At 45.2% G+C, this 18,612-nt stretch overlaps 1 protein-coding gene across 5 annotated transcripts in view; it reads right to left on the reverse strand.

The window, feature by feature from the left end:
• Nucleotides 1-17,734, reverse strand: part of LAMP3 (lysosomal associated membrane protein 3) — a 34,362-nt gene extending 16,628 nt beyond the window's left edge. The window contains exons 1-4 of one of the 5 annotated variants that reach the window (XM_082459982.1): nt 17,464-17,522; nt 12,823-12,903; nt 10,021-10,751; nt 9,015-9,143 (exon numbers count right to left, since the gene is read on the reverse strand). In XM_082459982.1, the coding sequence (XP_082316108.1) occupies nt 9,015-9,143; nt 10,021-10,751; nt 12,823 (861 nt within the window). In that variant the 5' untranslated portion in view covers nt 12,824-12,903; nt 17,464-17,522. The other 4 variants (XM_082459980.1, XM_082459978.1, XM_082459981.1 and 1 more) reach the window with 4 other exon arrangements.
• Nucleotides 17,735-18,612: the final 878 nt, after the last annotated feature.

The following is an 18,612-nucleotide window of genomic DNA, read 5'->3' on the forward strand; positions in this document are numbered from 1 at the left end:
AATTATAAAGCAGTGCTCCACGTTTTATCCAGGGACTGTCCTTTTGGAAAAACAAAAAACAAACCAAAACACCCTACAAAACAGCCCTATAACTTCCTGAGAGACTCAGGGTATGGAACATTAAAAGGAATTGAATTGAGATATGAAAGGTAAGTTGGAAAAGGAGTTTTTATTTTTAAAGTAGGTGATTTACAGTGTTATTGCTTTTAAACATTCATTAGAAAACTATCTGCAAGTGAGTTGCCAAAAACGGTAGAGCAACCAAAATCAGAATCTGAAATTGAATTACTTTTAGTAGTCATTAAAGGAACTTAGCAATAATAATCTTGACCACATTCTAGTCCATTTATATATTGTTTGTAGATGAAATGATGATTGCTTACAAAATAAGGGCTCCAGAAATACAAACTGTTCCAGTGAGGTGACTGCTATCGATGCACTGAACTCTAGATCCTACAGTTCATTGAAGCAGCTCCACACACTGGCTTCTTACCTCGTGCCAGGCACTTCTTACCTTGTGTGGCAGGCACCTCTGTGCCTCACCTTATTTAATCCCCACAACTACTAGGAGAAGAAATGGAGGCTCAGTGACTTGCCCAAGGTCACAGTCCTAATAGTTGGCAGGTGAAGATATGACCACAAGCCACCTGGCTAGCCTTTAACTTCTCTTATATCCACTCCAGACCAGGCATTGCTCTAGGTCCTGGGGGAAGAATAAGACCCAGATGCCTCATTCAAGGTGCTCAGTCTTGGGTCTCAAAGGCAAGCTGGATGATGTGGATGATGTGCTTGGACCATCCATTTGTTTTAGAGAAAAACAACTGTGACCCAGGCCCTTGGGTCGCTTTTACATACAGTTTATTCAGGTTATTCTTTTTTTTTTTTTTTTTTTGCCACGCCTTGCAGCTTGTGGGATCTTAGTTCCCCGACCAGTAACCCAGTAACCCAGGCCCTTGGCAGTGAAAGTGCAGAGTCCTAACCACTGGACTGCCAGGGAATTCCCAGGATATTCTTTACTTGGGATCCCTTTTAGCATAAGAGAGACCTGTATGTCAGGGCCCACAGTCACTGTTATAAAATCCCTGCCCCATCCTAAGGGCAGAGAGAATCCATTGAAGGGTTTTAAGCAGGGCAGTGATATGAGGGCTTTGTTTTTGGAAATGGCTTGGGCTGCAGCAAGAGACTGATTAAAGAGCAGCGGGAGAACAGCACTGGGGCCAGCTCTGAGCTCCATGGGATACCGCCTGGAGTCTTCCCTCTCCTGGGCATCTCCTAGCGCTATCCTCACCGTAAGGAATGGGTGCTTTCTATTTCTTTAATCCTTTTACAGTTTACTAAGTGCATTTTCCTGCCTTCTTTGATCCTCACGACAACCCCCTTGAGGCAGAATAAATGTTCTCAGCCCATTTTACAGCGGAGAACAAAGAGCTCAGAGGAGGGAGGCATGTACCTCTGATTCACATTGTCTGTAGGTGAGACAAAGCAAGATCTTGTCTATGGGATCTTGCTCTACACTTTCCTTCATGGGATATGCGGTTATAGAGAAAAAATTTGTGGTGCAAGGACTTTCTTTCACATTCCCTGGAATGTATTTGCCTATATATAATCATCTATAGGAAGCAAGACCAGCTATATAATTTGTGGACCTAGTTCAAAATAAAAATGCAAGATCAAAAATTATTAAGAGGGCTTCCCTGGTGGCGCAGTGGTTGAGAATCTGCCTGCCAATGCAGGGGACACGGGTTCGAGCCCTGGTCTGGGAAGATCCCACATGCTGCGGAGCAGCTAGGCCTGTGAGACACAATTACTGAGCCTGTGCGTCTGGAGCCTGTGCTCTGCAACAAGAGAGGCCGCGATAGTGAGAGGCCCGCGCACCGCGATGAAGAGTGGCTCCCACTTGCCGCAACTAGAGAAAGCCCTCGCACAGAAACGAAGATCCAACACAGCCATAAATAAATAAATAAATAAATAAATAAATAAATAAATAAATAAATAAATAAATAAATAAATAAATAAAGAATTCCAAGTGGAGAGGTAAAGCATTAAAGCAAGCATGGGCCCTCCCAGCTGCACGCCCTGACTGGAAGGGCTGCACCTGCTCCACCAGAACTGGCGCTTTATCGGGCTAATGCCCAAGGTGAGGTCTCCCAAAGCAAATGGCAGTGCTCATACTCCCTGCAAGTTTATCTCATAATGTAATAGGACTGAGTCCAGAGCCTGTATCCAGGTTTCCTTCTGTTTTGACTGAGTCAAAATTAGCCAGACGTTGACTGGGACTGAGCTGCTGTCTATCTTCATGGTGAAGGAAGAGCATTTGTTAGGTGAACTTTTGTAAACAAGAGGTCAGTGGAATGTTTAGTTTCCTTGAGATTCCAAGTTTTACATAATGTATGCTGCTGATATCAAACGAGTCTTATTTAGACCATGGTACCCACTTTTTCTGTGGAGTTGTGTTAAAGAAAATGAAGTTGTCTTTTATTTCAACTAGAGCAAAGCATTTTTTTTTAGACTCAGAAATTCAGAATTTGGCCTAATTTGAATGGTAACAGGGCTGAAGTTTATTCTGTAGGAGGGGTTGGCAAGCTTTTGCTGTAAAGAGCCATATGGTAAATATTTTAGGCTTTGTGGATCTCTGTAGCAACCACTCAACTCCACCATTCTAGCACAAAAGCAGCCACAGATGACACATATGTAAATAAGTGTGACCATATTCCAAAAGAGCTTCATTTATGGACACTGAAATTTGAATTTATATGATTTCCTGTTTCACAGAATATTCTTTTTTTTTTTTCCAACCATTAAAAAATGTAAAAGCCATTCCTAGCTTATAGACTGTACATTTTTTTGGTGGCGGGCTGGATTTGGTCGGGGGTCGGGGGGGCATAGCTTGTTGACTCCTGGGCTACACCATCTATAAAGAACAAAGTTGCTGAGCAAATCAGTTGGTTATGAAATGTCATTAAGGAGAGTGGTTAACCTCCTATTTGGGAGAATAAAGTGTTGCTAAGAATTTTTAAACACTATTTTAAAAATATGTCTCTGTTCCCATGTAACCTAGGTTAAGTTGTTGAATCTTGGTGAACATTGCAAAAATTTAATTTTTTTTCTTATTCAGTAGCAGAATGGGGACAATAGTAACAGGACTTACCTCTTAGGTCGATGTGAGTATTAAATGAAGGAACCATGTAAAAAACTTACCACAAAGTCTTTGCTCAAATTTTAACTGGTGTTGTTAACAACAGTAATAAAAAGATTTCCCCTTCCCAGTAAACCTCTCTTATTGAGCTCAAATTATAATTTTTAATCTATCACCTAGAGCTCAGATCCACCACAAACAGAAAGAAAGAGAGAGCAAGCCAGTGAGCTAAGCTTAGCTAGCCCTATGGATTAAAGAACCAGGCTGAAACCTCAGCTCTCAGGGATGGGAATGGGGTGGATACAGAGGAAGGCAGTGGTGGGGAGGTTGAGAGCTTCAAGCAGGTGTCAGATTTAACCCAAAGCCCAAGGGAAATTACATGCCACACATTCTGCAATTTATAGTGCCTGCTTTCTCCTTTGACACCCACGGGGCTATTCTCTGCCAGATGTTTTTCTCATTTGGGGTTGAGGTTGGAGAGTGACAAAAGGGGGCCAAGGACTCCTAATAGCTGAATATGGTACTTTAGCACTTATAGCATGTCCATTTGAATGGACCATTTGCAGAAGTCCCATCTCACTACTCAACCAATATCTGCTGACCACGTGCCTCCTCACTGCCAGTGTTTAAAGAGAACTCTGCAATATCTCATCCAAAGATCCTAATGCAAGGAACTTAAACACTCTCCTTAGCAAAGGACTGGGTCCAGAGCAAGCCAGCCAGTCAAGCCTGCCCAGGAATGCAGCTTGCCAATGACTGTGAGGCCCAGGGTCCTCTCCTCAACTTCTGCAAAATGTATCGTGGGAGTTTCACAGTCACAGATGTTCAGGATGTGGACATCAATCAGGCCTTTTTTGTTCAATGTTGTCGACTTCATCAAGAAACCTCTGCTCTGGAAACAGACTCACAGACTTAGGGAATGAGCCCTAAGTGTGTTCGGGGGTGGGGAAGGATAGTTAGGGAGTTTGGGATTGACATATACACACTACTATATTAAAAATGGATCACAAACAAGGACCTACTGTATAGCACAGGGAACTCTGCTCAGTGTTATGTAACAACCTAGACGGGAAAATAATTTGAAAAAGAATAGACACAGGTACATGTATAACTGAATCTCTTTGCTGTACACCTGAAACTAACATAACATTGTTAATCAACTATACTCCAATATAAAATAAAAAGTTAAAAAAGAAAGAAGGAAAGAAAGAAAGAAAGAAAGAAAGAAAGAAAGAAAGAAAGAAAGAAAGAAAGAAAGAAAGAAAAAGAAAGAAAGAAAGGAAGAAAGGAAGAAATAAAGAAAGAAATCTCAGCTCTGAATGTCACAAAAAGAGGCCAAGAAGGCTATTTCCTTAGAGCTGCTGATCTACTTTTTGGCAACTTGCCCCAGAGTTCTCTGTGAAATTTAGATTCACTCCTCTATGGATTCATTTGCTAAAGATATACTATGTATAAAGTCAGGGCTGGGCACTAGAGAGAGGAATGTGAATAAGTCAAAGACTTGCCTTCAAGATGGCAAAATGTGTGGTAAGTGCATTTATGGAGGTCGGGGAATATATGGAGGGGTCAGGAAACCAAGAGAAGAAAGTGTCCCAGTTTTACCTGGGATGGAGGTGGGGATTGGGGTGGGGAGACTTCACAGAGTGAAGATGAATTGATAATTCATCTCAAAGGATGAATGAGGGGTGGGAGGAGCATTCCAGGCAGAGGGAACCCCACAAGGGAAAACAGGGCAGGAAATGGTGCCGCACACTTGGGAAGTTCTAAACAGCGCACTCTGTGTGTGTTAACATTTGAACACTGATAACAGTTCTCAGGAGTCTATAAGCTAAGAGGGCTCCGAATGCCCCTGAAAGGCTCTGGAGAAACACCAGGTGGGTGGGCCTTATTCGACATCCAGACCTCGTTGTCTGGCCAACTCACTGCCTCGCCCTGGTGCTCCTCTCTCCTGGTGACTGATTTCTCCCAGGTCCCAGAGCCGGCGCTGGAGGCTTGCACTGTCCTTCCAACCAGGTGGATGAGAAAGGGATAGCGTTGAGAACAGAAACATAAACTCTACACAAAGTTACTGAAAGATGTTTTTAAAACAAACTATCCTTTAAAACAAGGAAGTTGTGGGGAGTAGGGGGAAAGGAGATATATTTATCTTGCAGCTGAAGGGTCTGAACAGCTTTCCGCCGTCACCTTAATCAAATGAGACATTCACATGGAAACGCTTTTGGTTCTTTAAAAAATGAAACTGAGAGAAACGAGACAGGAAACCCACCTCTCCAGACGCCTGGCTCAGCAGTTTCACATACGCCAGCCCAGTTCACCCTCACAGTGGCCCAACAAAATAGGTCCTGGTTGGTCCCATCTTATAGTGGAGGAAACTAAGGCTCAGAAAGAGAGCTAGTGACTTGTCCATGGTCACACAGTAATAATATGGATAAGTTAAGTCTTGACTGACAACAACATCAAGTGAGGCAAGTTTAGGAGGCAAGTTTTTCTTTACGTTTCTGTCATTGGCAGTATTTCAATATTAAAAATGACAAATTATTGTATATGATTTGAATCCTAAAACTATAGCCTATATTTCTTTTATTTCTCCCATTATGTCTAGCTCAGTATTGGCGACAAAGTAGGTGCTCAGTAAATTCTTATTGGTAAATTGGCTGACAAATCAGTCTTGCTAATCAGCATCCATTTATCATTCTACAACTTGGTTCTCTTTATAACATTTATTATGTTACAACTAACATGTATTCCTATTTTCTAAGGCTCTCTTTTTTCTCTAGAGCACTGGTTCTCAACTGAGGGTGATTTTGCCCCTCAGGGGACATTTATCAATGTCTGGAGACATTTTGGGTTGTCACAGCTGAGGCTGGGTGTTGCTACTGGCATCTAGTAAGCAGCAGCCAGGAATGTTGCTCAACATCCCACAAGGCTCAGGACAGTCCCTGCCGCAAAGACTTATCTGTTTAAATCCAAGTGTTAATACTGTTGCTGTTGAGAAGCACTGGTGTAGAAGGTAGCAACATGTGAAAATTGGTTGACTGAATTGTTGAGCCCACTTCTCTTGTGGAAGAATCTAGACATCTTTCCTGCCTAAATGCATTTCACATAGTTCCCCTGTTAGGGCAGAAGGCACAGTGCCGGGATCCACAGGCCAAAGCGGGCCTACAGCTGTGTTTTGTTTTGTTTGACCAATGGAGTGTTCAAATGTCTAAAAAATGTGTTGCCAACACTAAAAAGTCATGTGCTTTCAGAAAAAGATTGGGATTTCTACCTTCTCTTGAACAATAAGGGTTGACAAACACTGGTCTCTTATTACCACCTGATAGAGGTGATGTGTAAATATTTAATGGGCACAGTAGGGCAGTGGCCATGCAGGAAACCCCACCGTCCAGAATGAACACCTACCATAAAGGACAGTGACAGTCCCCAGGGCTAGATGCCAGCCCCGCCACCAACCCCGCCAGCTGGAGCTGAGGAGCGGCTGGTGGGGAGGACGGGCACTCCCAACCCCTCCCTCTTGTCCCCTCACTACTGAGGCTGCCGCTTGTCATCTCACACTTACTCTAACATTTTTCTTATGCAGATTTAATGGGGAAATAAAGTCTTCCCCAAAGGTGTCAAAATAAAAAATAAGGGCTGCCCATTTCAAGGAAAAAGACACTTTTACTTTTTCACTACTTCACTCATTAAGTTCTATGCTTAGCCCCTGTAATCTTTGGATTTGTGGCCACCGCTCTGGCTTAAACAACTTCTCTTTTAAAATGCATAAATTCCCCAGAAGGGCTAAGGCTGGTGGGAACTTTTACTTTCTATGAGCCTTTTTGCCTTCTCTTGGGGCATAGCTAAGGTTGCCTGCTCCGGGTTTTGGTGCTGGCAGTGGAATGAATAAGGTGAGTTTGGCTGGTGAGACTCAGGCAAAGCAGCTGTGGCAACACCTGGGGCCGTGGACTGAGAGCGGCTCACCTTGCTCCTTCTCGAAGGTGTTGGGGGCAGGGAGCCCTGCTGGTCCTTCCAGCTCTACTGGACACTCATTTCCTGTCCACGCTCTGGAGGCACAGAGGATTTCCAGAACTGCTGGGATTCGGCACTTGGGTGGAGCTTGGTCAAATAGAGCCCAGCCTGAAGGCATCGTTCCCGGAGACAGAGGAAAGGAGCAAAGAAAGACATCGAAAGGTGCCAAGACACTCCTGCCTGCAGTTCTGCCTGCGGCCTGGCAGCAGTGGCCACTGTGTGCCCCACACAGACACTGGAGGTTCCTGACACCTTTCTGTAGGCAATTATTCACAGGGGCAGTGGGCTGGGTGGGATCAAGCCCTAAACGAAAGCATAAATGCTTATGCCTATCCTCTGCCATTTTGCCAAAGTGACTTTCAAAAAATCCCTGACACCTTTTAGGATTAACTTCAGTTGCGCAGGAATAGAGCATTTATTCTGCCCTGAATGTTCTTCTGGTGAAGGACTATGCTTGTTTCCATTTGGTACTGAAAGGAAACCACCAAATTCTCAGGGGCATCTCTACCTTAAGGAGAAAAGTATCATGAGGAGGATAAAGCCTACGAGACCAGGAAGCTCAGCTCAGTGTTCTGTGACGACCTAGATGGGATGGGATGGGGGTGGGAGGGAGGTCCAAGAGGGAGGGGATATAGGTATACATATAGCTGATTCACTTCACTGTACAGCAGAAACTAGCACAACATCGTAAAGCAATTATACTCCAGTTTAAAAAAAAAAAAAAGCTTATGAGACCAAGTCAATAACATTAACAATAACAATAATAATAACTCCATGCAATAAAGACCATTGCATGTACCACGCACTGTGCTAGACGGTTTACGTATACCACTAAGTAGCTATAACTAGTTCCTTTTTGTAGATGAGGAAACATGCCCCAACTAATCCAAGGTCATGCAGCTAGTAAGTATTATGGCTGGGAGTCAATCTTGATTTGTCTGATCCCAAAGTCTGTGTTCACTGCTCTCCAAGATCTGCTAACCAAGACCCTCTAACTTCAGGGGTCACGTTAGACAGGTAAGAAGGAGGCCCACACCGAGTCCCAGCTACAAGGGTCCTCTTGGCTTATTTGAAAGACACTTTGGGCCAAGCAGGGGCAAGTGTCTCCTTTGAGAGGGGGTTGACCATCACTGTGTTCCCAAGACATTTGTCCATTTCAGTCACTGTAATCACAGCTACTGGCTATTGAGCATCCACTTTCCATGTATTGAACAAAGCTCTTTACGGGAGAGATCTTTCATTCTTTTCCCCATTTTTAAAATGATAAACAGACAAATAAACAAACCTCAAACAGATTAAGTTGCCTGCCTGATGGCAAAAGGAGAACAAGTGACAGAGTCAAATTTGTAGCCAAGACTGATCTCACGACCATGCTTTTCCACTCTATTCAGTTGTCTACCCCCTTCCAGCATATGGCCTGGAAAACCCAGCCCCTGGTTAGTCCCTGAATTTTGCCTTCTGTGGTTGGAAAGAACCTATTGTGACATTTGACTTTGGTCTCAGAGTCATCCTGTCTCTTTCTGCCCACTGGGTATTTCTATGGGTCTGTTCATCCGTGCAGCTTCCTCCTTGAGGTGGTTTGCAAATGGCACTTTGGCCAGCTTCCCCAAGGCCACATCTCTCCCAAGAGGCATCAAAGCCCTTCTTGGGCTGCACAGAGGAGGCTGAAGAGGGAAGAAAGCAAACAGAAGATGTCGACACTTGCCTCCTCTCCATCTCCATGACCCTCATTCTTATCAGAGAATATCTCAAAAGGCTCTGAGGTCTGTTTCCCCTGGAACTTAAAGTGTGGGATTGCACCACTGGGCCCCAGGGTGAGGGACAGGGAAAGCGATGCTAGAGCAGGTTACTGTAAGGAGTTCAGCCTCACCTTGGTAAATGTCAGATTCACAAATCCGCCCTGGAAATTCAAGAGGAGGTTGGATTTTCGGAAGCCACAGTTCCCAGAGGATTGGGTTGCATTGGGGTCGATGTTGAAGTATTTCTGAGGTGAAAAAACCTAAACCAAATAAAATAGGTTGGCTCAGTGGAATGTAGAAGAAAACTCTAGCCGGGAGACCAGAAGCACAGGCTGGTAATTGAGCCTGAAATTCCAGGCTAGTGGGCGCTCACTGGAGAATTTCAAAGTCCCTGGAAGACACCTCTCATTTCCAAACTGTTATGTTTAAAAGATTTTTTTAAAGGAAGGCGTGCTCTCACAGAGAGGAGTTCCTTGATAGATAATTCATGGCAGGTATATTCTTGAAAAACCATGTAGAATTTAATTTTTGCTCAAGCAAACATGTTGGGTGCTACAGGAAAGGTTTTGCTATCTAATGTACTTCTGTTTCGAATAAAAACCGAATGTGGAAATTTTACTTGAAATCATAAAAACTGTGCAAAAAGAAGAATTTTTATAGTGATTCTTTCAGCAAATCAAATAATCTAAGCCCCACTCCCACCCCCTCCAATCTTCTCATTAACCTGGATTTTTCATATTAATGTCACAGCTGGCTGGAACCACGAAGACCGTCTAATGCAAACCTCTCATTTCCCAGGAAAGTTGCTGAGGCTTGGAAGTCATCCAGAGGAGCAGGGCCAGGCTGGGGTCAACGCTGGCCACACCCAACACTCTGCCCATGGTGGCTAAAAGTGGAGGGTGTGCATATTTAAAATTTTGGTGTGTGCCTTTCTTCATTCATACAGTTGCTATCAGTGTCTATTTCTGTATGTGTCCTAAAACAGATCCACCTCGTAACGGAGCACCTTGGAGAAAGAGGAGCCCGCAGATACCTACTTCATTCCAAGATACAGGATGCAGGGGAACGTTCATTTTCAGCAAGGCACTCCCCACTCAAACTTTTTGAAGCAGTGCTATAGTCCTGTGCCGGACTTACCGACTCCGTGTCTTGAACCGTCAGCTCTATCCCCATCTCTGCTTTGATACAGAGCTTGCTTCCATTCAGAACTTGATAAATTCCAGTCTTGGCTGACGATGGCTGGGGTGCGAGGGTGGGCCTGGGAGCTTCGGTGGCAGGCGAGGCTGTTTGGGTTGTGTTGGTGGGCCCTGGGGTGTGGGGGGGTTGAGTAGGCTTCCGACTGGCTGTGCTGTTGTGTGGTGAGGTGGACAAAGGTGCTGGCAGGGTGGTCTGGTTACGGAGTTGGGTGGTCTTCCCAGTTGTGTGGCCAACAGTCGACGGCCTGGCTCCAGTTCTGTGGGCTGGCGGGGTGACGGTGGGTGGTGGTGGGCTGGGACTGGTGCTGGGGCTGATTGTAGCCTCAGTGACTGGAGCAGCCGTGTGTGACTTGTTGGGTGTGGCCAGGGCTGTGACTAGGGTGTGGGCTGTCGGGCTGGTGGAGGGGGTGCTGTCTGTAGTTACCAGGGAAGCTGTCGCTAGAATCTTTATGGTTGTGTGTGTGGTTAGGGTCTCAGAGGTGGATGTTGTGACAGCTATCTGAGAGGTGACATGCCCATCTGTTGACCTTGCTGCTAAAGTTTTCTGAGGCACACGGTTCGTTGGCTGCAGGAGAGAAGGTTTGGCTGTGGCCTGTACTGTTGCAGGTGGAGAATAGCCTGTGATTTCTGGAAACGCTTTTGCTCTCATATGACTGCCATAATGCAAAATCACTGCAAATTAGGAAACAAAAATGTTAATACACCAACCACTGGCTCACATGAGTGAAGCCCTCCCCCACTCCCACTTTAAGGTTTCTTCATTAAAAATTAACATGTGTTTTTCAGATTTTGGGGAAATTTACAAGGAACTAACAGTGAAGTGAAGGTCACTCAAAATTCTACCACAAGGCCACAATTTTAACGTTTTGGTTGCACCCATGTTTTTACAGGGTTGTGAGCATACTGGAGATGTTCTTCCCCTTTCTCTGTGTGGGGTGTGGTACTATCACCCCAGCGAGCGTGCTCAGCTAGATATCTAAGTGCCAATGCCTCTTCATTTTCCATCTTCAAATGTGAATCCGGACAGTTCCTGGGTACAGTGTGCTCCTGGGTAGGGTGCTGCTGTGACGACCTGACAGAGCTGGGGCAGCATGAATAACAGTAATAAAGATTTACACAGACTTGTATAGTTTTCAGAGAATCATATAATCCCAGGTTCGAAAGGGACCTTAAAGATTATCTAGTACAAACCCTAATCTGATGTATGAATTGTACTGTTGGATATTTGCCATGTGTTCCGCCAATCTATGCATAATTACCTCCAATGACAAGAGATTCAGTTCACTTCCATTTTTTATTTCACTATCAGTTTTATTTTTTTTTCTTTTAATAAATTTATTTATTTATGGCTGCGTTGGGTCTTCGTTGCTGCGCGCGGGCTTTCTCTAGTTGCGGCGAGCGGGGGCTACTCTTCCTTGCGGTGCACGGGCTTCTCACTGCCGTGGCTTCTCTTGTTGTGGAGCACGGGCTCTAGGCGCTTGGGCTTCAGTAGTTGTGGTGCATGGGCTCAGTATTGTGGCTCACGGGCTCTAGAGCACAGGCTCAGTAGTTGTGGCTCGCGGGCTCTACAGCACAGGCTCAGTAGTTGTGGCACACGGGCTTAGTTGCTCCGTGGCACGTGGGATCTTCCTGGACCAGGGCTCGAACCCGTGTCCCCTGCATTGTTAGGTGGATTCTTAACCACTGAGCCACCAGGGAAGCCCGCCATCAGTTTTCAAAATGTAGCCCAGTTTCTGTCATTCCCTTACTTAACCTTTAGAGTGGCGCAGACTTTTCCAACTAAGAAATTAAATTAATCCATAAGTGCTCTGATATATCTGGTGTGCCATCCTTCATGGTTTGGCTTAAATGTCAGCTTCTCAAAGAGTCTTCCCCATCCTCCCCACATAAAACAGCTCCCCATCCTCACAATTCTCCATCACAGTATTATATTCATTGCCTTCACTGAACTAATCACAGCTTGTAATTATATAAGGGGATGGTATTCAAATATTTAACAATAAGCCTGTCCAGACAGTGTGTACCAGCAGAATATCAGCCCTGATTATATGTTTATTTATTAATTGTGCCTCTCTCCCACTAGATGAAAAGCAACCTCAAGGTGGGAACTGTGGGTAATTTTTTTCACCACCAGTGCGTGCACATAGACGGTTTTCAGTGGATACGGAATGAATGAATAAATAACTGAATGTGTACATGGTGGTTATAGCATTGTAGACCTCCTAGGATTATTAACAGGCTCAAACAAGGTGGTTTGAGTGAAAGCCTTCCTGGAATATTAAGCATACCTAGAGTGTGTATTATTGTCATAGGTTCTCTCCTGGGCCATCCCTTCAGGGCCGAAGGCCTCTGAATCTTTTTCAACCAGAATAGTTCTATTCTTGTCTCCTTCCAAGCACAGAGCAAGCCAGAAAGAAGACAACAGCAGATGATGTCCCTTGGGAGCTTATGATGAGGTACACTGAGAGATGGCGCTGTCTCTTCAATGCTATGGTTTCACTATGTTTACGCCTTGTATTTTCACTCATTGGAGCTGTTACTGCCCGGTGCTGGGCAGTGACTTGGAAAAACACAGGGAAAAGGGAAAGAAGATCACTCTATGCTGGTGTCTATAGAGTCCTGAATTTCATATCTAATTAAAGTCATCGGTAAACACCTTTACTATCTCTCCCTTTCATCCAATACATTTCTAGGTGGGTACTTTCCCCATAGCAACAAAAATTCCAAGTTACTGAACACTTACTACATGGCAGGCCTCAGGTCAAGGGTCTTCTTTCACCAGCTCTTCTCAAAAACCCTCTGATGGGTACTAATCTTTATCTGTCTTTCAGATGAGGAAACTCAGGTTTAGAAAATTCTATTAACTTGACCATAATCACACAACTAGTAAATTTTGAAGCTGAAACTCAAGCCCCTGTCTGAACCAAAGCCTGCCCTTGGATCTGGGGATGGGTGGAGGTGGTGTATGTCACTGGGAAGAATGGTAAGAGAAGAGACAAAAGCAGAGGAGAGGAGAGTAGGGTGCCCCTCCAGTGACCCCAGTTCACTAAACCCTCATAATGGTGGTCCTCAGTGAGTCTTTCAAAGGTCCACATGCTAAAAGAGTGATTATTTTCCAGAAGAAAAGGCTAACTTTAAGCCCAGTAGTAACACTTATAAATTATTTCTGCACAGCTGGTTTGCAAAATGGGAAGGACAAAAGTATCAGTTCAAAATGCCTTTGATAACCTTTAAAGAAGACATTATTAATGACATTAAGTTACGTGAGGCTATTACTAAAGAGTCTTTTCTTGTATCTAAAATGTTTATTTGGACAATTGAAATGTATGATATTTGCGAGTTGCAGATTTTATGGGCTACAGATTTACTTTACAAATCTTTGTAAAATCATACGTGGAGTCTTCATGCCCATACTGTAGAGCTTGGAGCAAGATTTTCCCTTTCAAGATTGTTATGAAGGTTGACAGTTGTTGAAGATTTACTTGCATAATTCATTTGGGCTGAACAGCAAGAACCCAACGGGAACCCAGTTAGGGTCATAGTATTACTATGGAGAAATAGAATTCACTCCCAGTTGTGGTATCTAGGAATATCTTGTAGTAAAAAGCAAAGATTGCTGCAGAGAACTCTGGGAGACTGGGAACCACCTGACTTTTGCTCTCCTGGAAGATTAGGTCCTTGATAAAATCCCACTGTGTACAGCTTATGCTTATGAACTAAAGCAAATCTTCTCAACCGAGTAGAATTTCCTCAACTGAGTAGCACACCCTTTCAAAGGGGGAGCCTTCCCCATAATGCAATTAGAACTCCTCTCTCAGCAGTGATGAATGAACTCAAGTAAGGGAAAAAAACACATTGGCCATTCATGAATGCACAGCACCCCAAACAGGACAAGAAGACTCATGGTACACTGTCAAGTGTGCTTGGTATATAGGAAGTCTTTGTGAGGTGCCTGGAGGTGATGGTGTCTCCATATGGTATGTGACCTTGTGGCGGACAGGAGCCTGGGCTGGTAGGTGGCAGGACCAAAAGTGACTGAAAGTAACAGAGTGTGTTACAATTAAACAAGTCTGGGAAATATTGTTCTAATATTCTTCTCCTTCTCCACTCTGGTCCCTCCCCTCCTCTCCTCCTCTCCCTGTAGGAGTGTGGGGTATAAAAGATGGGCAGGCAATTAGATGGGAATTTGACAGAGGTAGCTATGCTGTGCATTGAAATACATCCCAGAAAGTTCATGTGTTTGTTAGGTACTCAATGGAAATAATACTCTGAAAAATACTCTGTTTTACAAAATCTATGTTTATGACCACACATATATGACCAATCTTGGTCAAAATTGGGTCATAGTTTTTAAATGGGATCTTTGGCCTAGAGGTTTAGTCAAGTTCACTGGTCTGTCTGAAACCCACAAAGAGGGCAGTGGGCAGAAGCAAGGGCAGGGCATAGCTCAGACTCTCTCAGTTCTCCTTCCACTCAAAAGAACACAGCCTGAAGTCCACACACTGATTGGCCAAGCTCCCACTCCAAGAGACTCAGCAAATGAGTACCCCAGAGCCTTAACCCCTTGTTTGTATTCCTCTAGATGGTGAACTGCAGGAAGGGGCTTGAGAAGGTTTTGGTTTCCCTACAACTTGCAGGAGGAGCTGAGAGATAACCCATCGGCCAGGCCCTGGGAAAGCCAGTGACCACACAAGGACTGCTTCTTTAGGTATTTCCCAGACAGTCGGGCCTTCCCAGAGAGCCTTAGTTTGGTTTCCCCACCACACCCAATTCAACAGATACAGAGGCGCCTCCTCTGAGCCAAGCTCCAGGCCAGGCACTGGGGGTAGGTCTTTGTTCTCAGGGGCGCAAAGCCTTGTGAGGCAGACACAGAAATGGACTACACTCCTCAGTGTGACAGGTGTTATTATTGAAGCAGGCCCCGAATGCTATGGGGTGGGGTGGGGAATCCATCACAAGGAGAAATTCTTCAGGCAGACAGGAAAGTAGATGGCATCCCACAGGCAGGAGAAAGAGTATGTGTAAAGGCCTGGGGCTTCAGAACCTGGCATGTCTCTTCAGAACAGCAAGGAGTCAGCATCATGGGAGCTTGGGAGGGTGTGAGGAGGGGTCGGGGGAGGGCCAGCAGGGAGCAGACCTGGCAGGTCTCAGAGGCTACCTTTTGCAGAGCTCTAAGGAGCACAGCTGAGGAGTAAATGGAGTGCTGTGGCCATGTCCAGGGGCAGGGAGTCGAACTTAACTCCTGAGCACTTTCTCTGGCACCTCCCCGGGCAGCAGAGGTAGCCCTAGCTGGATGCGGCAGGAAGACGGTTTCTGGATGTGTGGGGCAGCAGGGGTGGGCCCTTGACAAGATTCTGCTCACAGTTTCACAGTTTAATCTTAGGCCTTTTAGCAGAGAGATGTAAATCCTGCCTCTGTCAGTTTTCTGTGGGACTTGAGGCTCAAAGAAAACCCTTGAGCAGAAGGGGCTCTAGCCCTGTGTCAGAGACTGCTGGCTGACTATGCCGAAATCCAGTCTCTCCTTTTTCCTTAGTAACCGAACCATGAGTTTAAGCTGAGCACTTGCTGCGTGGAATAAAGCCCCCCAACTCTAAGCCTCCTTTCCAGATGGGTAGGAATGTGTGACTGAGTTCAAGCCAAAGCAATAAAAGTGGTAGGGTATGTGGGCCTCTGGGAAGGCTGCTTGAAGGGAGCTCGGTCACCTAGGGGGCCTCTCTATTGCCTTCCTGTTTCCTCCTTTAATCAGCCTGCAATGTGTATGTGATGGCTGGAGCTCCAGCAGACATCTAGAACCATGAGGAGACCTTGCAGGTGGAAGTCACACATTGGATGGTGGGTCCACAAGAATGAGTCCTCACACAGACCTGGTCTGAATTCCTCTGGACTTGTTTTCACTTGAGAGAGAAACAAATACTTACCTTGTTTAATTCACTATTTGGCGCCTGTCTCTTATGTGCAGCTGAACCTAAACTTAACTGATACAAACTTAAATCTCATTTTATGGGGTTCGAATTTGAGATCAGGAAGCAAAGTGACTGGATAAAGATTACATAGTTAGCTTACCTAAAATCTCTGTCTCTCCAAGCAAAATGTCGAATGGTTTTCGCTCACATGCAATTCAACAAGTATTTCTTGAACACACGCATGCAGAAGTGTAGTGCAGAAGTGCAGAGCATGGACCCTGAAGCTGAACTTCCTGGGTGCAAATCTCAGGGCTGCCATTTGTTAGCTGGGCACCCATGTTCCCCTCTAAGAATGCACAGCTCGCAGACGAAAGGGCAACGTGGGCACTTCCTTTCCACCTGCCTGTGCATTTATCACACGTTCACTGCCTTCCTGAATCCACCAGTCGTCTGCCAGCCATCGAATTGGTGCCCACAGACAGGTCACTGAGGGTTACTGCTACATTGAGATCTTCTGCTTTGTTATTGGCTTGCTCTGCTAAACATAATGATTACTTTTCATTTTGCCTCCAAAAGAATGTGAAACTCTAATTCTGAAAGTGTGGCACAAAGAAAAACAGCCTGGATTAGGGTAGCTGGCCTGAACTTTCACCCAACTTCCATGACAATTCATGTTACACTCAACTGCAGCTGTGTCTCCCATTTGAGCGTGTTAGTGAGGCCACGTGGACAGAGCTAGTTCCCTCACATGTTCAAGTCAGTGGTAGTAGAAGGAATTGTGAATCAACCAGCAAACTTGATAAAGCACATAAGAGGACTCAATGTCCTAGGGAGAAAATGTTCTTGGTGAAAGCAGGGGGCACAGACATAAAAGAATCATTAAAATCTCAGCTTCCCAGACAGTCTCTTTGATCTGACCTATACTGGTAATGAAACAAGAAATCTTTGATGCCCTGGCTTACATCTTTCTGAGATGTCACAGTTTGTCAGACCACATCTCGTTCATCTTCACAACTCACTGTTACATAATATACACATAGCGCTCCATTTAAGAAAAGCAGAAAAAGCAAGGCATGACATGATTTCCCCAGGCTCTTGGCAAGAGTCCCATTTCTAAGCCCTGGCTCAGTTCTCCATCTCTTAAATCGAAGAGATTTCTACAAACTCTCCCTAATCAGGTGCCTAGAGACCATTTGGGAACCAGGGGCAGTGTCACTGTCTTCCAGGGTTGACACCTACTCTGCCTGACTCATGGAAAACAAGTCCAAACTGTGAAAGCCTCTGGAAAAAAAAATGAAGGTGTGCTCCACACGTAAGGTAATAAAGAGGCATTCCCAAGTCAAATACCCACAGTAGCTGAAGCCACTACAGCTATCTCCAGTCTGTCCTGTCCCACCTTGGTCACTGGCACTAGAATGCATTTACATTTAATAGGACTGGATGCGGCAGGGTCACCATGGAAAGCCATGTGTGTCACTCACCGGCCAGGGACACGAAGAGCACCACCACTGCAGAGAGCTGCCAGGACATGACTGGGGAGCCAGGGAGTACCACTGCCTCGCCAAGGGGCTGCTAGGCTCAGCGCTCAGCACGGCTGGGTCTTCCGAATGGTGCAAGGCTAATTCCAGGAGAGGCTCTGGCAACAAAGTAGACACCTCCTTCTGCCCCTTATTCACTGGTGGCAGAGAACACAAAGTCACTTGCGTTATGAGAAGTAACTGAAAGGCCCTCCCAAGTGGTGCGCTGAGAGGGGAGGGAAACCATAAGTGACCCTTGTGTGAAGGCAGGCACTTTCATTTCTGCCTTTAGTGTTTGTGAGCGACGGCATGGGGCATGGGGCATGTCCCCCAGCCAAGGTGAAGGGCATCTGAGATCATTTTCCACAAGAGGTGGTGGATCTGTGGCAGTGCCTGCTTCCTTCTCTCATAAGCTGGGTCTCCATTTTTTCTCTAAGACCTTGAGTACATTTCTGTAAACCCAGAGACCCTTCTCAGCCAGGAGAAAACCAGTCCCTCAGTCCTGAGGGTGAGCAGGAGTCAAAACTCCGTGGGTAGAGTGCTGTCTGTCTCTGTGTGTTTTCACAAGAAGTCTGAGGCAGCCCTGTTCTCTGCTCAAGGCAGCCTTACCTGGGAACCTCACATTGTGGGGAGGGGGGGGGGGCATGTGAGCTTAGGAATCAGGGAGATCTGGGTTTGAATCTGGCCCTGCCAACTCACCGGCTGTATGACCTTGGGTAACCTCTCTGAGCCTCTGTTTCTTCTGTTGTATAACAGGGATAATAATGACTACTCCCAGATGGTTTTCCTGGAACACAAATAATATTGAATATCTTCAAAAGGTAACCTTTTCATGTCTCATCTCCTTCCTCTACTAATTAGACAAAACAACGGTGGTCTCTCTCCCAGAGCTGTGAGTCCCCGTGAGGAACACACATATAGGCAGTTTATGAGGATACCCTCCTGATTACTAGGTTTAGGGCTTTCAGTTTAGTCTCAAACAATTTCCTGAAAAACAACTTTGGCAACTTTTTTATCTTACTATGTTGCTCTAATCAAGCAAATTTACCAAAGCAAGGGGTGTGTTTCCAAATTGAATTTTTATGGTGGAAGGTGAAGATTAATTTGTGTCAG

This window comes from Balaenoptera physalus, assembly GCF_965194825.1.
Source record: "Balaenoptera physalus genome assembly, chromosome: 4".
Lineage (NCBI taxonomy): Eukaryota > Metazoa > Chordata > Mammalia > Artiodactyla > Balaenopteridae > Balaenoptera > Balaenoptera physalus.